Source organism: Psammomys obesus, unplaced genomic scaffold, assembly GCF_907164565.1.
Source record: "Psammomys obesus unplaced genomic scaffold, mPsaObe1.curated_primary_1811, whole genome shotgun sequence".
NCBI lineage: Eukaryota > Metazoa > Chordata > Mammalia > Rodentia > Muridae > Psammomys > Psammomys obesus.
Genome location: NW_026585797.1, coordinates 21,092,733 through 21,111,806, shown reverse-complemented (window position 1 = coordinate 21,111,806; position 19,074 = coordinate 21,092,733). Strand labels below are relative to the sequence as shown.

The 19,074-nt window shown below is 41.2% G+C and overlaps 1 protein-coding gene across 1 annotated transcript in view; it reads right to left on the bottom strand.

Moving 5' to 3' along the window:
* Positions 1 to 18,656, bottom strand: part of Samd3 (sterile alpha motif domain containing 3) — a 43,456-nt gene extending 24,800 nt beyond the window's left edge. Inside the window, exons 1-5 of the mRNA XM_055599356.1 lie at positions 18,563 to 18,656; positions 17,765 to 17,954; positions 14,443 to 14,535; positions 3,119 to 3,304; positions 2,504 to 2,588 (exon numbers count right to left, since the gene is read on the bottom strand). Coding sequence (XP_055455331.1) covers positions 2,504 to 2,588; positions 3,119 to 3,304; positions 14,443 to 14,535; positions 17,765 to 17,954; positions 18,563 to 18,641 — 633 coding nt within the window. The 5' untranslated portion in view covers positions 18,642 to 18,656. The remainder of the gene's footprint in view (positions 1 to 2,503; positions 2,589 to 3,118; positions 3,305 to 14,442; positions 14,536 to 17,764; positions 17,955 to 18,562) is intronic.
* Between the last annotated feature and the right edge of the window lie 418 nt (positions 18,657 to 19,074).

Sequence of the window (19,074 nt, the reverse complement as noted above, 5' to 3'; positions counted from 1 at the left end):
TTCTTCATCTCTCCATTTTACACATACTCATATGTGCACATGCAAAAGTACACACACACACACACACACACACACACACACACACACATCCACACATGCACACACATATGCATTCACACACTCCACATACCGCCTTTGTAGTGTTCCTGGGCATTTTGTACATCGTGTAATCTAGCATGAACACGCCAACTTCATATACAGATTCGGTGAGAGTTTGGGTAAATATTCATCCATGCAAGGAGGCCACAACCTGCGAAACCATTCTCCATGTTTATTATCTTTACATAGTATCTGGAAACATGGGTAGACTAAATGCCCACAGAAGCCCAGTAGGCATTATTCATTACTTTGTAGGTATCTCATTTCAATAGCCATAGAAGTAAAGGTCAAAAATGTAATTGGACGACCGGAGAGATGGCTTAGTAAGTAACGGTGCTAGCAACTAAGGCTGAATGACCTGAATTTGATTCCCGGGCCCTACACAATGGAGAGAGAAAGAGACAGAGAGACAAAGAGAGGTAGAGTCAGAGATATACAAAGACAGAGAAACAGAATAGAATTTTAAAATATATTATAGCTATTTATTTGCTTGCATGTGTAAGATTCACCCATGTTTCCAGATGTTTCACGACTCCCCTTTATTTTCAAGTATCTCTATGATACCTGATACATATATTACCTAAGGTAAATGTCAGGTAAGACCTGTAATGCTTGGGGAACAATGACAGGAAAGCGATCTGTTCACGTACGCTACAGATGCACCACCCTGGTCCTAACCACATAACACAGTGTCATAGGCAGATTGAAGCTGAGGACGTGGGGTTTACAGAGACAGAGAAGTGTCTGAAATTCTATGCGCCATGTCCAGATCAGATGGCCTACATTATACTGTATCCTGAACGCAGAATAAGCACAAACCGTCAGTGTTATCTATGTTTTCATGACTGGGGATGTCAAAACCACAGATTTTTTGTTTTTGCTTGGTTTCACTATTTTGTTTTTAGTAAGAGAAAAATGGGGTTATTTTATAGCACACAATTTTTTTTTAAAGGGGCATCATCCTTTGTGAGCAAGAGTACCTGAATTCTAGTCTAGACTAGCTGTTATTTCCAGACATGGATACCATAACTTTTCTGAGTTTGGAGGCTAAAAGAGAATATACATATGTAAATATATGTATATGTATGAGAATATACATATGTACATATATGTATGTATACACACACATATATACATACATATACACATATAGCCTTTATCTGAAAATGGGAAAATAATAGAGAGAAAGGAAAAAGAAAAGGAGGAAAAAAAAGGAGAGAAGGATGAAGGTTGGGAGGGAAAGAGGAAAACATTCCTCTTAAATAGTATGTAGTTGAGATGGTGAGATAAAGAAACATATCTATTTTATTAACCATGTTTGCCAAAGTGGGTTTATATAGAAATAGATACAGGAGTAACAGTGTATCTTAGGTATATATGGCTATAGTTTCTCATGATTGTTTCTTACATCCCACTTTTCCTGTCATGAACACTTACCTCCTTGTTACAATATTACAGTGTTGTTTATGTCTACAGTTCAACAATGCTATGCACATTTCCTTTGCTACAATGAAGACATGAAGATGACTCTCCAGGGTTGTTTCAAACAACATCTCATATAGCCCAGGCTAGCTTCAAATTCCCAGTCCTCCTGCTCCAGCCTGCCCAATGCTAATATGTCTGTTCGTATGCCCGGTTCCTAAGCATGAGTGAGCAGCAGTTCTCAGACCTTGCTCTCCGTTAGAGCCTCTGGAATCTTCTGAAATCCTTCGTGGCAGGATCTGTCCTCATATCATTTAATTCAGAATCTCTGGGGCTCCTTAAGGACTTACACCATAAAACTGTCTTAGAGCCTCCTTACAGTCTACCTAATCCAAACAGAGATGTGAGAGGATGGATAAGGCAGGGGGACAGGACCTCAAAGCCAGACAACTTCCCCTTTGATTAGATTAGAGAGCAAGAAACACTTCATCATCTACATCTCTGATGTAGCCATGTCCTCCTCCTGGACACTCATAGTAGCTCCCGGGTGGCTTTAGGGGAAAAGCAGAAAGATGGTGGTAACTCTGAGCTGAAGACAAAGATGCACGGGACAGAAACAGAAAAGGCATGGCAGAGAGGCAAGAGAGAAGAGAGAGATAAGGCAAAGAAAAGAAAGACGTGGAAGCCAAGAGAAAGAGACAGAGACAGACAGGCAAACAGGCAGACAGACATTTATATATGCACATGAAAATGCATGTGAAAACAATTTTAAAAGGTCATGATATTGAAAGTGCAAGGAGCGTATGAAAAGATTTGGAGAGAGGAAAGGAAAGGAATAAATGATATAATTATATAATAATCTTAAAGATAAAAGAAAAAAATAAGAAAATGAGAAAAATGCCAGAGCCAGAGTGGAGAACGCAGAGCTCTTATTTTAAATGGACTGAGAGGCATGGGAAGGCAGGGCCGCGCAGTCACTTACAAAGCCACAGCCATCCTCATCCAGGAAAGGGTGGGCCTGCAGCAGAGCGCTGATCACATCATTGTACTGCTGGGTGCTGGGGTACCTGTTGACCAAAAGAGATAAGACACAGCTCGGTTCCAGCAGCCCCAATTCAGGTGGACCTGGAGCACACACAGGCTTCTTCTAAACATCCTCTTGCTGTGGTGTCTGTCTGTCCCTGTCTGTCACACATTCTCTTTGTGTGTGTTGGGGGTGAAGGCCTGATGTTCACATTGTTCCTCTGCACAGTCCACCTTGTTTGTTGAGACAGGCTCTCTCCCTGGCACCTGGGCCAAGTTAGACGAGGCGGGCTGGCCAGAGAGTTCCAGGCATCCACGGTCTGGTTCCCCCCAGAGCTATCATGACAAGCATGTGCTGTCATGCCTGGACTTTTAAATGGGTTTGGGGAGCTGCACAGCAAATCTTTAGCCAACTGAGACAATGACCCCAGTCCCTCTTCTAAATCTGTGCAGATTGACCTTTTAATCACTGTGTCATCCATAAGCCAAGGAGACTTGGTTCCAAACAAATTCTCCTCTTCCCCGAGCAGAGATTCCTTTCTTCTCCACTCATCACACCCTCGCTCTTACTCACAGAGAGCCTTCCAGGTACTTGGTCATATCTGCCTGGAGAAACTCGATGATCCTTATCCTCATGCTGTGATCAGGGCACCTCTGCTCTGCCAGCATGCACTTGACGTCATAGGGAAACTCCGGTAAGACGTAGGACTTGGTCCATTGTAATGCTTTATGCCTTGCTAGAATGTGTTTTACATTTCTTCTGTGGAATAAAAACACAAAGAATGAAATTCTGTTTCAAATCTATATGTAATACATTAGTTCTCTGTGCTTTGAAAACCTAGGCTATAAACAACTTCCTTGACAACTAAATATACAAAATAAACACTTGGGTGCTAGAAGTGTCATAACCACATAGGTTTTAAAATTAAGCCCGAAGCTGGAGAATATTACTTCATATATCTTGAAGAGCCTAGTTGTAATGAATATCTCAAAATCGAACGAAATATTTAACAGACAGAAGTGATAAACTGCAATTGTGCCCAGCAAGCAACACCACAATAAATTAGTCTTGGTATCTGGTTAAGAAAAGTCTTATCTATGTTGCTGTTATTTGTAGCAAAACACAAGATGCACCTGTTAAAGTAACTTTTATTTGCCTGGTACAATTGTTCTCAAAGGCTTACTGTCTCCTTCTGCTCTCTTAGGTCTAGTCCTGGAAGCTTCTAGCCTCCATACAATCTAACCTAGGCCTAGAAAGTTTTCAGCCTGTGAGACTTACTGCTTAATAAGCAGACCTTTTCTTGCTCTTTCTGAGCTCTGTCTGGGCTGGCTGGTTCAACCTAGCTGTTCTGGGTCAAACTCCTCTCCCAGCTGACTGATTCAATCGGGCTTTTCTTTACCTCTGAATTGTTCTGTTTGGCCTCTAACGCCAACAATCTTTTCTAACCTGTGGCTCCTCATCCTCTGGCTCATTCAGTCTTTACCTGAGTTCTCTCTTGGCAACCCATCTCTCTATTACTGTCTCAGTAAAACTCCTTCCTCTCTCTTTCATTGCCACTTAAGTAGCTTCCCTTTCCTTTCTCTTCTCTCGAGAGTTGGGCATATCCTATTATGTCAAATCCTCTTTTGATTTCTCACTTTTTCTGCCACTCAATTAGGCCCCACTTTCAAACATGGGTGCTCTCTTCTACAAACTAATTTTACCTTCATTATTTGGGATTAATAGTGTGTACCACCAAGCCTCAATCTAAGCTTTTCTTTACCTGAAATTTGCTCTATACTGAGCTGGCCTTGAGCTCAGATCTGCTTGCCTCTGTCTCCTGGATTAAAGGCACATTTGTATTGCAGCCAGATTACACAGACCTAGAAGGTATTTAGATGTGATCTCTTGCCAGAACAGCCATGTTCTGAATTAAAATTCCTCAACACCTGACTGTTTGTCCTTGGCTATTTCATGGAGGAAAGGTGGCCTCTACACCAAAATAAGACTCAGTGTTCTTACTCCAGAAGATTCTATGCAGGGTGACAGGAAACTATAACATCACAAAATCAGCCACCTGCTGCTAAAGGCTGCAGGCAACCAAATGGATTGTGACCATGTCTGGGCAAAATCGGCTAAACATAAACTTAATAAAATTTACTGGCTGAACCCCTGAAATTGCTGGATTTTGTGCCATATAAGGTAAGAATCCATAAGCTCGTTTATAAAATTGAGCTTCAGAACCACACTAAAACCTCAAATTAGAGGCTTATCCTTCCACATATGCAAAGAAGGCTTCAAAATAACGTTTAGAAACTACCTTCTCTCAAAGGCAGTAGGCAGTTGTCAATCCAGTTCACTATGGGGATTAAGCGGGATGGAAGTAGGAGGACAGTGGCAAGCCAAGTACAAGGCAACAGAGACATTTCTTAAACTAGTTTAAGCAGGATAATTCTCCGAGCATGGTGGAATCTAGCTCAAACAGAATTCAGAGTCCTTTTAAAAAGCCAGGCATTGTAAGCCATCCTTTATTGGAATGCATGTGCTATCTTGGAAGGTGGGGACTCAGGAAGCATTTTTATCTCTCTTTATGGTAAGCTGCCTTGCATATCCATGCCCCTTGGCATTCTCTGTAGCCAAGGTGAAAAATGTCCTGGTTACAATAAGCACGCCAATAATTTCATACTGGATTCAACATAGCCATAGGCAACTCTCGGACACAAATTTCTTCCTGAGATCAAAGTCTCTTTCAGTATGTTCCTCTCTCATTTTGCTCACCTGCACTGCCAACTTTACTGGGAGTGTCCCGTTCCAGCTGCCCTTATGCCACCTCTATCCCTTCCCCCAATCTTGATTCTCCCACGGCCGGATTCATCGTCGTCTCTTACGTACAGAGTCTGAGGGGTGGGAAATGTGAAGGCGTGTTTTGCGCACTAGTCTTTACGCTGTCCCAGAGTCTTAGAAAGGTGAGGCAAGAAGGCCAGTGTTAAATTGTGCCTCAGTATAGTTCAGCACCCATCTCTGTTTCTCCAGTGAATTTTTTAGTAGCAAAGCCAGCCACAGACTCTCTGTAGCCTTCTAAGATTGCATTTACTCACTTTGCTCCATCAACAGGGAGCTTCAATATTCCAATGCTATACAATAGTACTTAGTTCTATTTGTAGCACTTTTTTTTTTTCCTGTATGTTTCTTGTCCTCCACATTAGGGTAGGGACTACAAGGTATGAGATTATTCTATCAAATATTCAGAATGCAGCATGACCCATACAGGATCCACTAAAGATAACAGTCCATCATGCTCTAACTTGACAGATTAGGCAAATCAAAGGCATTGAATTTTTTTTTCTTTACAGTCAAACAACTTAACACATTTTTGAAGTGAATATAATCTAAGCAATGCAAATGAATACAAGTTAAAATGAGTATTATGCAAGAAAAGTTAACTCCCAAAAGTTAACAAATACATTTGAAATCAGAAGCAGATAACTGCAGCCACAGCTATTTCCCATCTATAAAATTATATTTGCATTGTATTGAAAAAATCTGTACTGGATGCTCAAATTAGTCTCAGTGCGTGCAGCTAGCCAGAGTTTAGCATAGCAACAGCAGGTTACCCTACACTAAGTACAGGGATAGAAAGGACTCCCAAGTTAAAAGGGGACTAATATTTCTCTTCTGACTTCTAAGTCAGGGCTCTCTGACAAGCTTACCAGCACAAATGGCAGCTCTGTTTTCCCTCTTGGGTATAAAATAAACCCCCAAGTCATTTAAAGTATGTTAATGTGACCCCGGTCTGAGAGCACTGCTGTTTACTAACTGCTCAGTTCGTACAGTGATAAAATACATATATTCATAATAAAATTTACCATAAAGCCAGCAATTTGACAAATGACAGTATCATTATTACAGTTTCAAATCTGGATACTGACAAATGATAATTGAATATGTTTATGAGATCAAAGTGATACAGTGATATGCCTATGGAATACTTATACAATGTAGAATTATTGAGTCAAGCAAATTAACCTATCCACAATCCCCAATTCTTATCAGTAATCTCACCTGCCCAACTGAAACATCACACTTTTAAATTGTGCATTAATTTTTTTTTCAGTGATGAGATGGAAGTTCTCATAAAAGGCTCATTGGTTTTTCAACTTTGTCTAAGTGTAATAAGAATGAAAAACCACTCATCTCTTTCCAAGAACAGAATGACTATAGTTTCATGGGGTTTATGCAGGGTGATGATGCTATTTCTGTTAAGAACAGGTCCAGAGGAGCCTCAGCCTGTTAAACAAAAACCTTCACAGCAAACATTGAGCATCTGGAGGGAGTGGAAGAGACCGAGCTGTTATACGAGGGCAGGAACTCTATTTCTGAGTACTGCAGATCCATTGCTTAGGAAGTTGATGGATGGTAATTTTGTTAAAAGAATGAGAAGAGTGAATGGAAAGGATTCGCATCCAACTCCCCACTTAAACTCCAAACAGTGCCCCCAGGCAGCCTCATCATGCCTTTCTTTAAACCGTATTTTAATATTTTAAAAAAATTATGTACATTGGTTCTCTGACTGCATATATTCTGGGAATTGAACCCAAGTCCTCTGGAAGAGCAGTCAGTGCCCTTAATTTCTGAGTCTTCTCTCTAGCCGTCTTTAAATTCTTTTCATCTCTTCAGTGGTTGTTTAGAGAATGCTCCTGTCATCAATTCTCCCATCTTTTCTGAAGATTTATTTTTATTTACTTGTGTGTGAGCATGTCACATGTATATGATATCTAAGAGGCCTTAAGAAGTCTTTACTGGAATTACTGGTTGTAAACTGGTCCATGGAGGTATTGAAAAGCTAACTTCGGTCTTCTGGAAAAATCATCAAGTGCTGTTAACTGCTAAGTCATTTCTCCATCTCCCAATATTCTCTTTTCCTTGTTGTTAGCAATTTTACATTGTTTACCAATCATTCAACAATCCTGAAATAATTTATCATCTTTAACAAAAACAGCTAGATTCTCATTTCTGTTCCTCTTGTCCCCAGGTTCCATATATTGAATTCCTAACCTTTATGTGATGTGACTGTGTTGGGGACAGGCTCTTTGTAAGTAACTTGAGCTAGATGAGGTCAAAAAGATTGAACAACACTTAGTATCCTGTTATGAAGAGACATCAGACATGTGTCTTCTTTCTCAGGGTCATGTGAGGACACAGAAAGAAGATGGCTTTCATAGTTAAGGTTACTATTGTTGTGATAAAACGTTATAACCAACCTGGGAGGAAAGAGTTTTGTTTGCTTCACATATACAGAATCAGGGTCCAATGAAGGAAGCCAGGGCAGGCACTCAAGCCTGACAGGAACCTGATGCAGAAGCCATGGAGGGGTGCTGCTTACTGACTTGCTCCTCATGGCTTGCTCAACCAATTTCGTATAGAACCGAGGCCCGCCAGCCCAGGGGTGACACTACCTAAAATGGGCTGGGTCTTCCAACATAAATCACTAATTTTGAAAAATGCTCTCTAATCTTGTCTAGTAACAGCCTGATCTTCTGGAAGCATTTTCTCAGCTGAGTTTTCTTCCTCTCACACGACTACAGCTTGTGTCATGTTAATATAAAAGTAGGTAACACCCGGAACATTTGTAGGGCAGGAAGTATGCTCTTAGCAGAGGATGAACTGCCCATCACTGTGACTTTACATTTGAGACTGTAAAACAGAATATACATTCGTGCTGTGCAAACTTCTCGACTTGTGATAACACAATGTTCCATGTTGCTTTTACCATAGTCTTCCTCTTAGCAAGTTGAGCCTTGACATCTTTGATTTTTTACTCCTCATCTTAAGTGTCATGAAAATTTTCCCACATTGTACCTCTTGCATTATCTACTTCTCATGATAGTTTATACTTCCGCATTAGTCTTGGCTTTGATCATGCAACTTCAAGTGTCTGCCAGCAGAGATCCACTGTTATAATTGGGGTACTGTTTTAATTTCTGCATTGTATAACAAAACCTCTTGCAAATTAGGACTTTAAAAATGATCCTTTTCCATCCTAGATCAACAGGAAAGTCATACTGCATGCCGAGGGAGCCCCCACCGCTGAAGCCGAGACCCCTGGGTTCTGAGAGGTTCTAACAAGAGCCTGCAAAGTAAGAATTGTGAGTTTTATGACCTCCAGTTTATTTCACAGGGACTCACAGCTAAATATGTGTGTGTGTGTGTGTGTGTGTGTGTATTTGTGTATTTGTGTATATGTGCGTGCACACACTGGCACATGCTTTTGGCTGTTGTCCAATTCTTTCTATAAATATTGCTTTTGGAAAGTGAGAGACAGAGAGCAGCTCTCTCCTCATTATTGGCTCAAATGTAAGAATGTAAGTAAATTCATTTTTATATTTTATGTTATTTTTGCTCTGTGCAGGTGAGCTGCCAGGGTCAGCTCCAGGTTTCTGTGGCCAGTAGCTGCAGTACCGCTCTGTCCTTGTTGTGTGGGATGGGTTGTGATAACATGGCTCTGGAAAGATTTAGGAATGTGTGAAGGGCAGTGACATTAAACATGAAGTGCTGTGAAAGCTGGGCATGATAACACAAGCCTGTAGACCCAGCACTTGGGAGAGAACGGCAGAAGGATTAAGGGCATCTTTTCACTGCAGAGCATGTTTGAGGCCACATGGGCCCTGTCTCCAAAACAGCAAAAAACTAAAACAAAACAAAACAAAAAACTAAAACCAACCAACCAACCAACCAACCAACCAACCAACCAACAAAAAAACCTCAAAAGCAAAACCCTGCCATTTCAGATATAAAGTCTTTCATTCTAATAAAACTTGTGGCTGAATACACAAAATTCACATCTTTGAAAAAGCAGATTTCTATTAGAACAATCTGTACCCTGGAAGGGAACCGTTGGCTAGTAAGCCACCAGGATGTCGATGACAAGAAGTGTCAGAGCACCACCACCCAAGATAACCCTGCTGCTACATTGAGATGAAAAGGGAGACAAAGTTCATGCTTTTCATTTGAACTAAATGACTGGCTCAACAGGCCACTCTGATTTGAAATTCCATTCCATTTCATTATCTCAGCCCTTGAGCTGGACTCTTCTGAAGAGGCCAGACACTTGTGGAAAACCCCAAGGGCTGGTTGACTGACTAGAACTTCATGGTTTGTAGGGCAAGTAGAAATATTGCAGACCAGAAACCAACTTCTCTTAGAAGATCAGTCTCCTTCATAGTCATTTGCTACAAACTTCTCTGTCTGCCCTGACTTCTTTGATTGTTAAGTAAAACCTTTGGAATGCATCGTTAAGCTTAGCAGAATACTGGCTCCCACCAGCCCTAAAGCCAAGACTGTTATGATGCCTAAATCCTACAGATGAGATTGTTTTGCTCTGCTGTCGCCCGTCCAGCTGGTGTATCCTTTGTTCTGTTACTATAGTTTCCGTAACATCTTTCACAGCAGGCACGTCGCTCAGAGTGACCTGGATTTGTGCTCCTGGCTATAGTTACTCATATTTGACTCAGAATAACCTATCATTTGTTTACTTGTCAATTTGTCTAGTTTGAGGTGGAGCTGGAGCTCGGGTTTGCCTGGAACTCACTGCATAGCCCAGCAGGGTATGAGATCAGTGAGGCAGACACCGCTCCCTGCTGAATCTTCAGTGTTTCCAATGCCATGAAACAAGCGCTCAGGAAACACTGGCATAGTGGAGGACTCACTATGATGATTTAAGCCTCACGTAGGTCAGCAGTCTCCAGATAAGTATTTCCTAGTTTATGAAAACAGCAGATATTACACAAAGAATTACAGGTTTACCAGGTAAATTTATTTTTTATCTACAGGATTCCTCTTGGTCTCTCCTCAAGGCTTCTCATCAAGGAATAGGGCGAGTCTGTAATATGTCTCACACACTGACCCGTGGGTAGAAGAGCCTGTGGATCCACTAAGAGAACCTGTGTTTCCACTAACCTGGGATTCAGGAGCTCAGTATGACAATGTACCCCTTAGGTGTTCTCTGTTGCCGGCACAGTGGCAACAAGGTCTCTTCACCAGCTCTGAGAGAGTGTCTCCTCTCATTGCATATACTGCCCACAGGACTGCTCGTCCTGTTTTCTACCACAACTCTCACCCATTGGCCTAGCCCTTTGGCACAGGAATATTCCTTATTCTGTCCGAGAGCTTGAGTCCCAGGAGGGAACTGGTTGCCCAAACATCCTGGTGTAGGCCTTTTTCTTCCACCCGGGGAGTTGAGACCAGAATCTTTTGGATGTCCTTAGACCCTGTGATTGCCAGGTGATTTAAATGAGTTAAAAATGTATGAATACCACCAGATGTGGTGGTGCATGCCTTTAATCCCTGCACTCTGGAGGGCAGAGGCAGGCACGCACACACAAACACACACACACACACACACACACACACACACACACGCACACACATAGCTCATCTGCCTTGTAGAGCCATGTATGAACCACCAGGTATGGCAGAGGGTCTCAAGACCTCCCACGCGATCACAAGGTTCTCCTGCAAGCCTCTTTGATTTTCTAACCTGGTCACATAGATTGGACTCAACTAAGAAGGGGCCATAGAAAGTGCATAAAATGCTTGTTCCTGTAAATAGAGAACATTGGTTGAAACCACAAAGGCCTGACTGGTCTCTGGTGCTCGCCTGCCATGGCTCTTGGCTGACAAGAGCAGAGAACAGAAGCATATAGAAACGGAGGATGCTAATGACAAGGCTGAGACAGTAGTAGTGCTTTGGTAGTTCTGGCTCAGCATGTGTGAGGCACTGCTTGCATTCACCGGCATTGCCTAGAACACTCACAGCACATCTGCTCAGAACCTGTACTAAACAACTCTCACCAGGCCGGTGCGCTTTACTGACCCTTCCCTATATTATAATCTAAGGTAGAATGCGCACATAGCTGTGTAGCTGTCTCTGAAATACACACGTGAAAATGATTGCAACGGATGTATCAGAAATGTCAAGGATCCATTGATATTGGCTTGGCAGAGACTCACTCTACTCCACCTCACAGCAGTAGCCAGACCACAGAAAAAGTCATTAACATAATTCTTTAATATGCATGAAACCATGACTAACTTGCAATTATGCCCAAGGCAGAAGCACAGCATGTGCATATGTACGTTAAAGTTCAAGTGAAGCATCTTTAAAGTGATTCGTAGGAGACATTGGTTTAATCTGATCCTCTGCCTTACTGGGCACTAAAAGGGAAACAGTTTTTAAGTGGGTAGATTGAAAACAGGAAAGAAAGAATTGCACAACAGAAGCATTCCCAACACATTGCCAGCACATGATAAAGATGTCACCGAAAGGTCCTTGCATTCGGAAAGGTATTTAGGCTACCAGTAACAAGCACAGCATCTCAGATTCGGGATCAGGGACTGGCCAAACCTTCTAACAAGCACAGAATCAATCAGCCACCTATTACCCACAGGAAGTCTGCTGTCCCAGAGTGCCACCGTGTTCCAATTCCCCGGGACACACATCTTACTTTAACTACAGCCAAAGACATTTCCAGAGTCAAAGTCAGGTAAGTTTGAAGACTCAAGAGAGCTGCTTTTATCTGCAAGCGGTCTCCATAAAAAAAAACGTAAACTCCTTTCAGGGAGCACAGGGGCAAACAGCCCCAAGAACCGAAGTGCTGCCGTGTGGTACAGTGACGGTACTAGGTGCGTAGATACGTCCCCGCTAAGTCCTCACCAGTGTCATGTGGTGTTTTCATTCCACATAGTTACAGGAATAATTTGGGGCCCCAAAACCAGCACTCGCTCCATCTCCCATTCCCAGCTCTTGAAAGCAGCTGGCTTCATGAATGTCTAGTGAGCAAACACCTTCGGATTTATTGCCTGTTATAATCGATTGGGAAGTGAGCTGCTAAGTTGTTTTTAAAGATCAGTATATTTGGTATTGATTGCTTCAAAAGCTCTAAATACAAATTGTTGCTATTCAAACATATATTCTGTCTCCCAAAAGTATATTCTCTCTCTCTCTTTGGTTCACATTCATCACCTCAGTTTTGAATGTCTGATTGGATTTTAAGGGGGCCAGACCTCGAGATAAAATAAAATTCTGTTTATGAAATAAAAAGATGTGGTTATTTGTCTCTGTGGTGTATAATGAAAGTTTTGGTTCCTTTTAAAACTCAGTTGTGTTAGGTAAATATGTTTTTGTTTTAATCCCAAGTGTGGGATTTCAGTTTGGGCTTTAGTTCGTCACAGCTCATAATTGTCTCCTGAGGGGCACGGTATTTGCAGCACTGAGAGGGGTCTAGGCATTGTCTAGTACTCTGAGAGATATAAGTAGGAGAGCCCACAGAGAGAGGTGGCATGTGGCAGTTTGGAGAGACCAGCGATGATGTGGCAGTTGGTTGGAGAACACTGCTTCACTGTTGACGGGGATTGGTATAGCCCTTAAAAACCCATCCATCCTAAGCATCCAGGAGAAGTAATAGGGTCTGCTTTCTCTCTCCCCACTAACCTTCACTCTCCTACCTAGGGTTGGGGGGTTAGAAGGAAGAGGCTTTAAGGAAACCCAAATAAAATGGAATTTAAAAATGAACTCAGTGGTGTTTATAGTCCAAGGAGGGAATGTAGATTTTAATAAACGTAGATTTTAATAAAGTTTTCTACTTACTTTTGTAAGTAGAACAAGAATTATAAAGAATGTACTGTTTATACAAAGACTCAACCTAGATGGTCCAGAAGATGCTAAATAGTCTTAAATCAATGGTTTTCAATCTGTGGGTCATGAACCTTTTGGAGAGTCAAATGACCTTTTCACAGGGGTCACTTAAGACCATCAGAAAACCCAGATATTTATCTTGTGATTCATAACAGTAGCAAAATTAAGTTATGAAGTAGCAACAAAAGTAATTTTATGGTTGAGAGTCACCACAGCATGAGGAAATGCGTTAAAGGGTTGAAGTATTAGGAAAGTTGAGAACCGCTGTTTGAAAGCATGGGCAGATTTTAGGCAAGCATGAAGGTGAGGGGACCGCAGAGCCTGACATGAAAGACATACAGGAAGCCCTTGATATATAACTATCAAATGAATAGAATAGCAAAGGGACAGAGAAAAAGATAGAAGATTCCTTTCGTTATTTTAGTTTTCGTGGCTGGATGGTGTTGTCACTGTCTCGGATAGAGCATGAGGTAAAGAGATCTTATCCTACCCTAATCTATGGGACCAGAGTTGGTCTTAAGTTGTCTCCCAGAGCCAATTGCTGAGAAGAAAGCATCGTAGCCCTGGTTCTGAATATTTCCTCCACACCCGAGATGTTTCCCTCTGCGGTGACTCTTAATCATGCGTAGCAGATGCATGGACCCCTGGGCTGAATGACTGTGAAAGGCTAGAGGCAGATGCAAAGGTGCTTCTCCTCTACCACCCCCTCTTCAGTTTGGTCTGGGCACTGGATTTCTACATGTGGTTCTCTAGGTCCATAGCCCCCTCCCCAACTTTGGGGCAATGGTACCCAGACACTGAAATATCACAGTGTCAGACCCAGGGTAGGAAATTTGAGGAACTGCTCAGGAGAACAGTGCCTCCCTCTGGAATAGTCAACGTGAAGCATCCTACAAAATGGAAGGCAAAACAAAACAAAACAAAACAAAACAAAAAAGATTGTGCTCAATTCAAGATTTACAATTACGTGTATAGATTATGGTAAATGAATATACTTTTCCACACCTAAGAAAACACACTTGAAAGAAATGTATGACACCATCAGAACTTCTTTGTCAATTCAACCTAGATATTATACCAAGTTTCTCCATTACTTGATAAAAAGCTTACCTTCTAGGACAATGAAAATGTATTAAATTGCAATGTATTTAAACACATGAAATCTCATTAAAAAATAAAGACAAACCTAATTTAACTTTAAAGTATTGTAAAGCCGGCATCTCACCTCTGCTTCAATACTCTTTGGTCAATGAGTCTATTATCAAGGTTTTCAGCTGGATGGTCCCCAGAGCTGGTTGGGCTGTAGTTTTGTTCATGCCTGTAGCAAAGTGAAAGAGCCATGCAATGGTCAGGAGAGGTTAAATAGAAGCAATAACCACTGATCTCATGATGTTAAGAGGGAAGGCTCAGCTCATCTTCATCCTTATCCAAGTTTACATGAGACTCATGGCTAAGAACGTGTCAGCTCACCTTGCTGACTTCATCAGTCTGGCAGTGTGTGTGTGTGTGTGTGTGTGTGTGTGTGTGTGTGTGTGTGTGTGCTATTAAGATTATTATGGATTGGGGCTTGCTGATTACTCTGGGCTGGCTGGACAGAGGGCTCCAGGTATCTGGCTTTCTCTGTTTCTCCAGCGCAGGACTTGCAGTTGATGCCACTTCAGCTGCCTGGGTAGGGAACTTGTGTCTTCATGCTTGCATAGCAAGCCCTAACAACTGAGCCATTTCCTCAGTTCCCAATCTGGCATATTTTTAAACAGTGTTGAGATGAAACTTTCCTTTATGAGGTCAAGTCTGCTTTATCCAGTTAGTATTCTTGCAGTAAAAACAAGTGCTTTACTCTGTCAGATCTCTCCTCCCTACTATTTACAAGGGAAGGTTTTTATCACCAGAAAATCTTTTCATCTGTACTCTATCACTTTTAAGTGAGGAAACCCAAAAGCCCAGAATGGATGCAGCTTGCTCGTGGCCACAGGCTGCACAATAATCCTGTCAGAATCTGTATCTATTCTCTCCAATTTCCCACTCAGTGATTTTTTTTTCTACCAGATCCACTGAAAACAATAAAAAACAACTGCAAACCATGCATTCCTATTATTTGTGTAGTTCTGAATTGGATGTATCCTGTTCAGATATTTGTGTTTGTTTGTTTCTTTGTTTTTTTGCAAAACAATATACCAGATAACCACTAAATGGACTTTTATTTGAGTTACTCTCTCATACATAACTCTATTTATAAAGTCTTAAGAATGGGCCAAATATAGAATAATTTATTCTATATTTCATCTTACAGTTGAAAAGGCTTAAAGTAAAAATAGTAAAAAGCCAAGTAACTGGCCAAGGTTAGATAAGTAGCAAATACAATAGGAACCTGAAATCACATGTTTAATTGCATAACTGTATTATTACATCAAATTTCAAGTCTCTATACAGCAGTTTCTATAAAGGTTTGATTCAACGGTATGTATTCATCCTCATAATACAATGGTATGTACAATGGTATGTACTATCATCCTCAACTAACATATATTCTTCCAGTGAGAAAATGCAAATATAACCAACAAGCAAGTTATGATTTCACACAAGAATATTTTCTCCTAAATACAAGACTACACAAATCCTTAAAGTAAGTTGGGATCTTGCTGAACAGAGCAAAAAGTTCAACATTCATAAACCTCTGGCCTTCCATATGCCCAGTCATGGCTATGTTTGAAACTAGCCATCATAACCTGGTTAAGAAAGCTTCATATAGCACACACCTGTACTCGGAGACAGAGGCAGGCAGATTTCTGAGTTAGAGGTCAGCCTTGTCTACAGAATGAGTTCCAGAACAGCTAGGGCTACACAGAGAAACCCTTTCTCAAAAAAAAAAAAAAAAAAATATATATATATATATATATACATATATACATATATGTATACATATATACACACACACGCAAACCACCACCACCACCAACAACAAAAGTTTCATAATTAACAGAGTATTTGTTGCTCTGATAAAAGAAGGGCAAATTTGTCCCAAGATTTTGGTGTTTCGTAGCGTGAATTCAATCAGTTAAGAGTGCAATTACTTTCTTGGTGTGCAGATAAAGAAATATGACTTCCAACATGGAACTAAATCAATCGCAGTCAGTGGTAAAAGCAAGAATGAGGCCCCACCCCCACCCCTGCCTCTGAGCTCTTGGCAGCCCAAAGAGTTCCAGTGTGTGACAGAGCAGATAAATGGATTGCAGGCTGCCAGTTTTCTTCTGAGCTGTGCCCAAGGCAAGATTAAGATTCCAGTCAACAGGGGAAGGGACTTCCTGCTCAAAAGTTCTAGCCACCCAAAAGGCCAGGAAATGACCTTTCCCTCTCTCTCTTTGAAGCTCACCCCTCCCCTTTGCCAGAGAGGATTAGAAGGTTACAGTGGGAACTTCACAAAAAGTCACAGACTCAAGACCATGTTGCAACCATCTATGGTAGAAATCCTTCAAAGAAATCACTTGGAGGAATTTCAATCTGGCCTCATTTATAATTATTATTATAATTATTATTTTTAAATACAAGATGGAGTTCTATAGCCAAAATCAGCCTCAAACTCACAGCAATCCTTCTGCCTCAACCCCTCAAGTAATGGAATTACAATTTAGCAGTGCTCAACTCTAGCCCAATTTAAGACTAGCCCGTCATGGCTACCTGTCCCAAATAATCCAAATACTTTAGAAATCAAATTAACTAAGCCAAGTCTCTTAACTTTTTGTTTATCAGGAAAAAGAGAAATATTTATAATTACTGGCAGGCCTAATTCTAAGGAAGACAAAAATAAAACAATACCATCAAATATTGCTTTTTTTTTTTTTAGTGAACAGTAATTCGTCAATAGTAAATATTTAACCTTAAATGTCTTGCCAAGCCTCAAATACAGAAACATTAAATCAGACTTCCTGATTGAGGCATATATGTGTAAAACTGAACGTTTTAATTGAAATATCTTGTTATCATCCCTTTAGACTGCAAAGTCAGAGATAAAAACAAACCAACAAACAAAGCCACCCTCCAGCCTTCGAGCTTCTGTCTGACACTGTGAATTTTCTACATGGTTTCTGTCACGGTGCTCCTTGTCTTATGGTTAATTTTTAAAGAACTATGAAACTCAAATGTGGCAAAGGTGTGAGCAAATTCTATTGTGAAGGCTTTGAGGAGAGATTATAAATTAGTTACCATAGAAAGACCGAAGAAAACACACACACAAATGATCAAGTAGCTTGTTAGAGGGCAAAGGAAAAGCCACAGGTCCTCGCACTTCTGTTGGCCTCATACCAGGTCATGTAGGAACTTCCAGCCTGCAGGACCGCTTTAACAACCACGGTGGAAAGGAAAACAGCAAGACCTGACACAGTTCTTCCTGAGAGTTAGACAAATAGTAGAAATCCTGTGCACACCATCTAGCTGAAAATTGGCCACAGTTTTGAAAGAGCCTTGATTCTTTACCACAAGGCAACGGCCATGCGGAAAAAAAAAAAAAAAAAAAAAGAGCGAAAACCAAGCCCGTTCACCCGCATACTCACTCGGGGGCTGCCTGTGCCAGGGTCAGCAGGGACATCTCTCTGGAGCCTCCGGCGGGTTTCAGCCCTTGATTGCTCTGCCTGTATTTTTTAATGAAGTCCATCAGAACAGCCTGATGTCCGATTTTCTTTACAAGTTGTTGTACCATCCGGTCATTAAGTGCCAGGAGGGCCGCACCACTGACTTCTTCCTCTGGGAGAAAGATAATAGCTTTCCTATCACTTTCCAGGAAAACATGGGCACGGGAGGGAGATAAAACCAGTCCTAGTGTTAAAGGCGTCATCTAAGCTTCTGACGGCAGTTACAGCATTAGCTGTCGAGGTTCTGATACTGCATAATTCCAAATTAATGCCTGCTGCTAAAAAATTACCAGAACACCAAATCCTAATAAAAATATTTTTGTTTGCACGCAATACCCTTCCCCAGGCCAATTTTAACAGCCAAAAGAAACAGAAGGTCTTTTGGGGAAGCTATTTTTATAATATCTCCTCCTTGATGTTTAAAACCAGTACATCCCACACTGTGTAAAACACATGTGGTTATGTAAGACAAAACAAACACACGAAGTCTGTATCAAACATAACTCCCAAGAGTTTGCAGTTGTCTGGAAATAACATTCTCTTCAGAGGATGCTAGGTAAAAGGAAAGCTGCCCCCACTTTGTGGGAAAGCGATGGAGTTCTCCATCGGAACATCTCTTCCACAGCAGGCAGACACCAGCAACAAAGCAGCGTTTGCAAAAGAGGACACCTGCACAGCCTTAGGCTCAAATAAAATCCACTAAAAGTACAAGCAACTCACCTTGAAACCTGGGGACTAGCTCACCTAAGTTTTTCTCCATCAACCACTTGCAGACCTGATCAACTGACCACGTTTCCATTGTCAGATTCTTGTCAATACACCTGTAGACTGAAACGTGGGGATAGCCTTCCTTCCTTCCTTTCTTCCTTCCTGATTGTTGGTCTTTGATTGTTGGTTTTTAAAAGCAGTCAGCTTTCTACTCTGCTACACTTCTTTCAATACTTAGCTTTAAAAAAATTAATGTTTTTACAGTACAAACCTAAAAGTTGCTAATAAAACAAATAGTTGCTTTAAAGGTGAATTTTAGCCTATTGCTTATTCACCTTCTCCTACTTGATTTCCACAGGCATCACTCAGCTTAACTAACAGACAGCCAGAGCATACAATGGCACCCAATCCTGTACCATTAACACCCAGGTTTGTTCACAAAGAACAGAAAGGTGTGAAATCATCAGGAAGTGGTTGACATTTACAGAGGGGTGGGCAGGGGCGAAAGGGAGGAAGGATCAGAT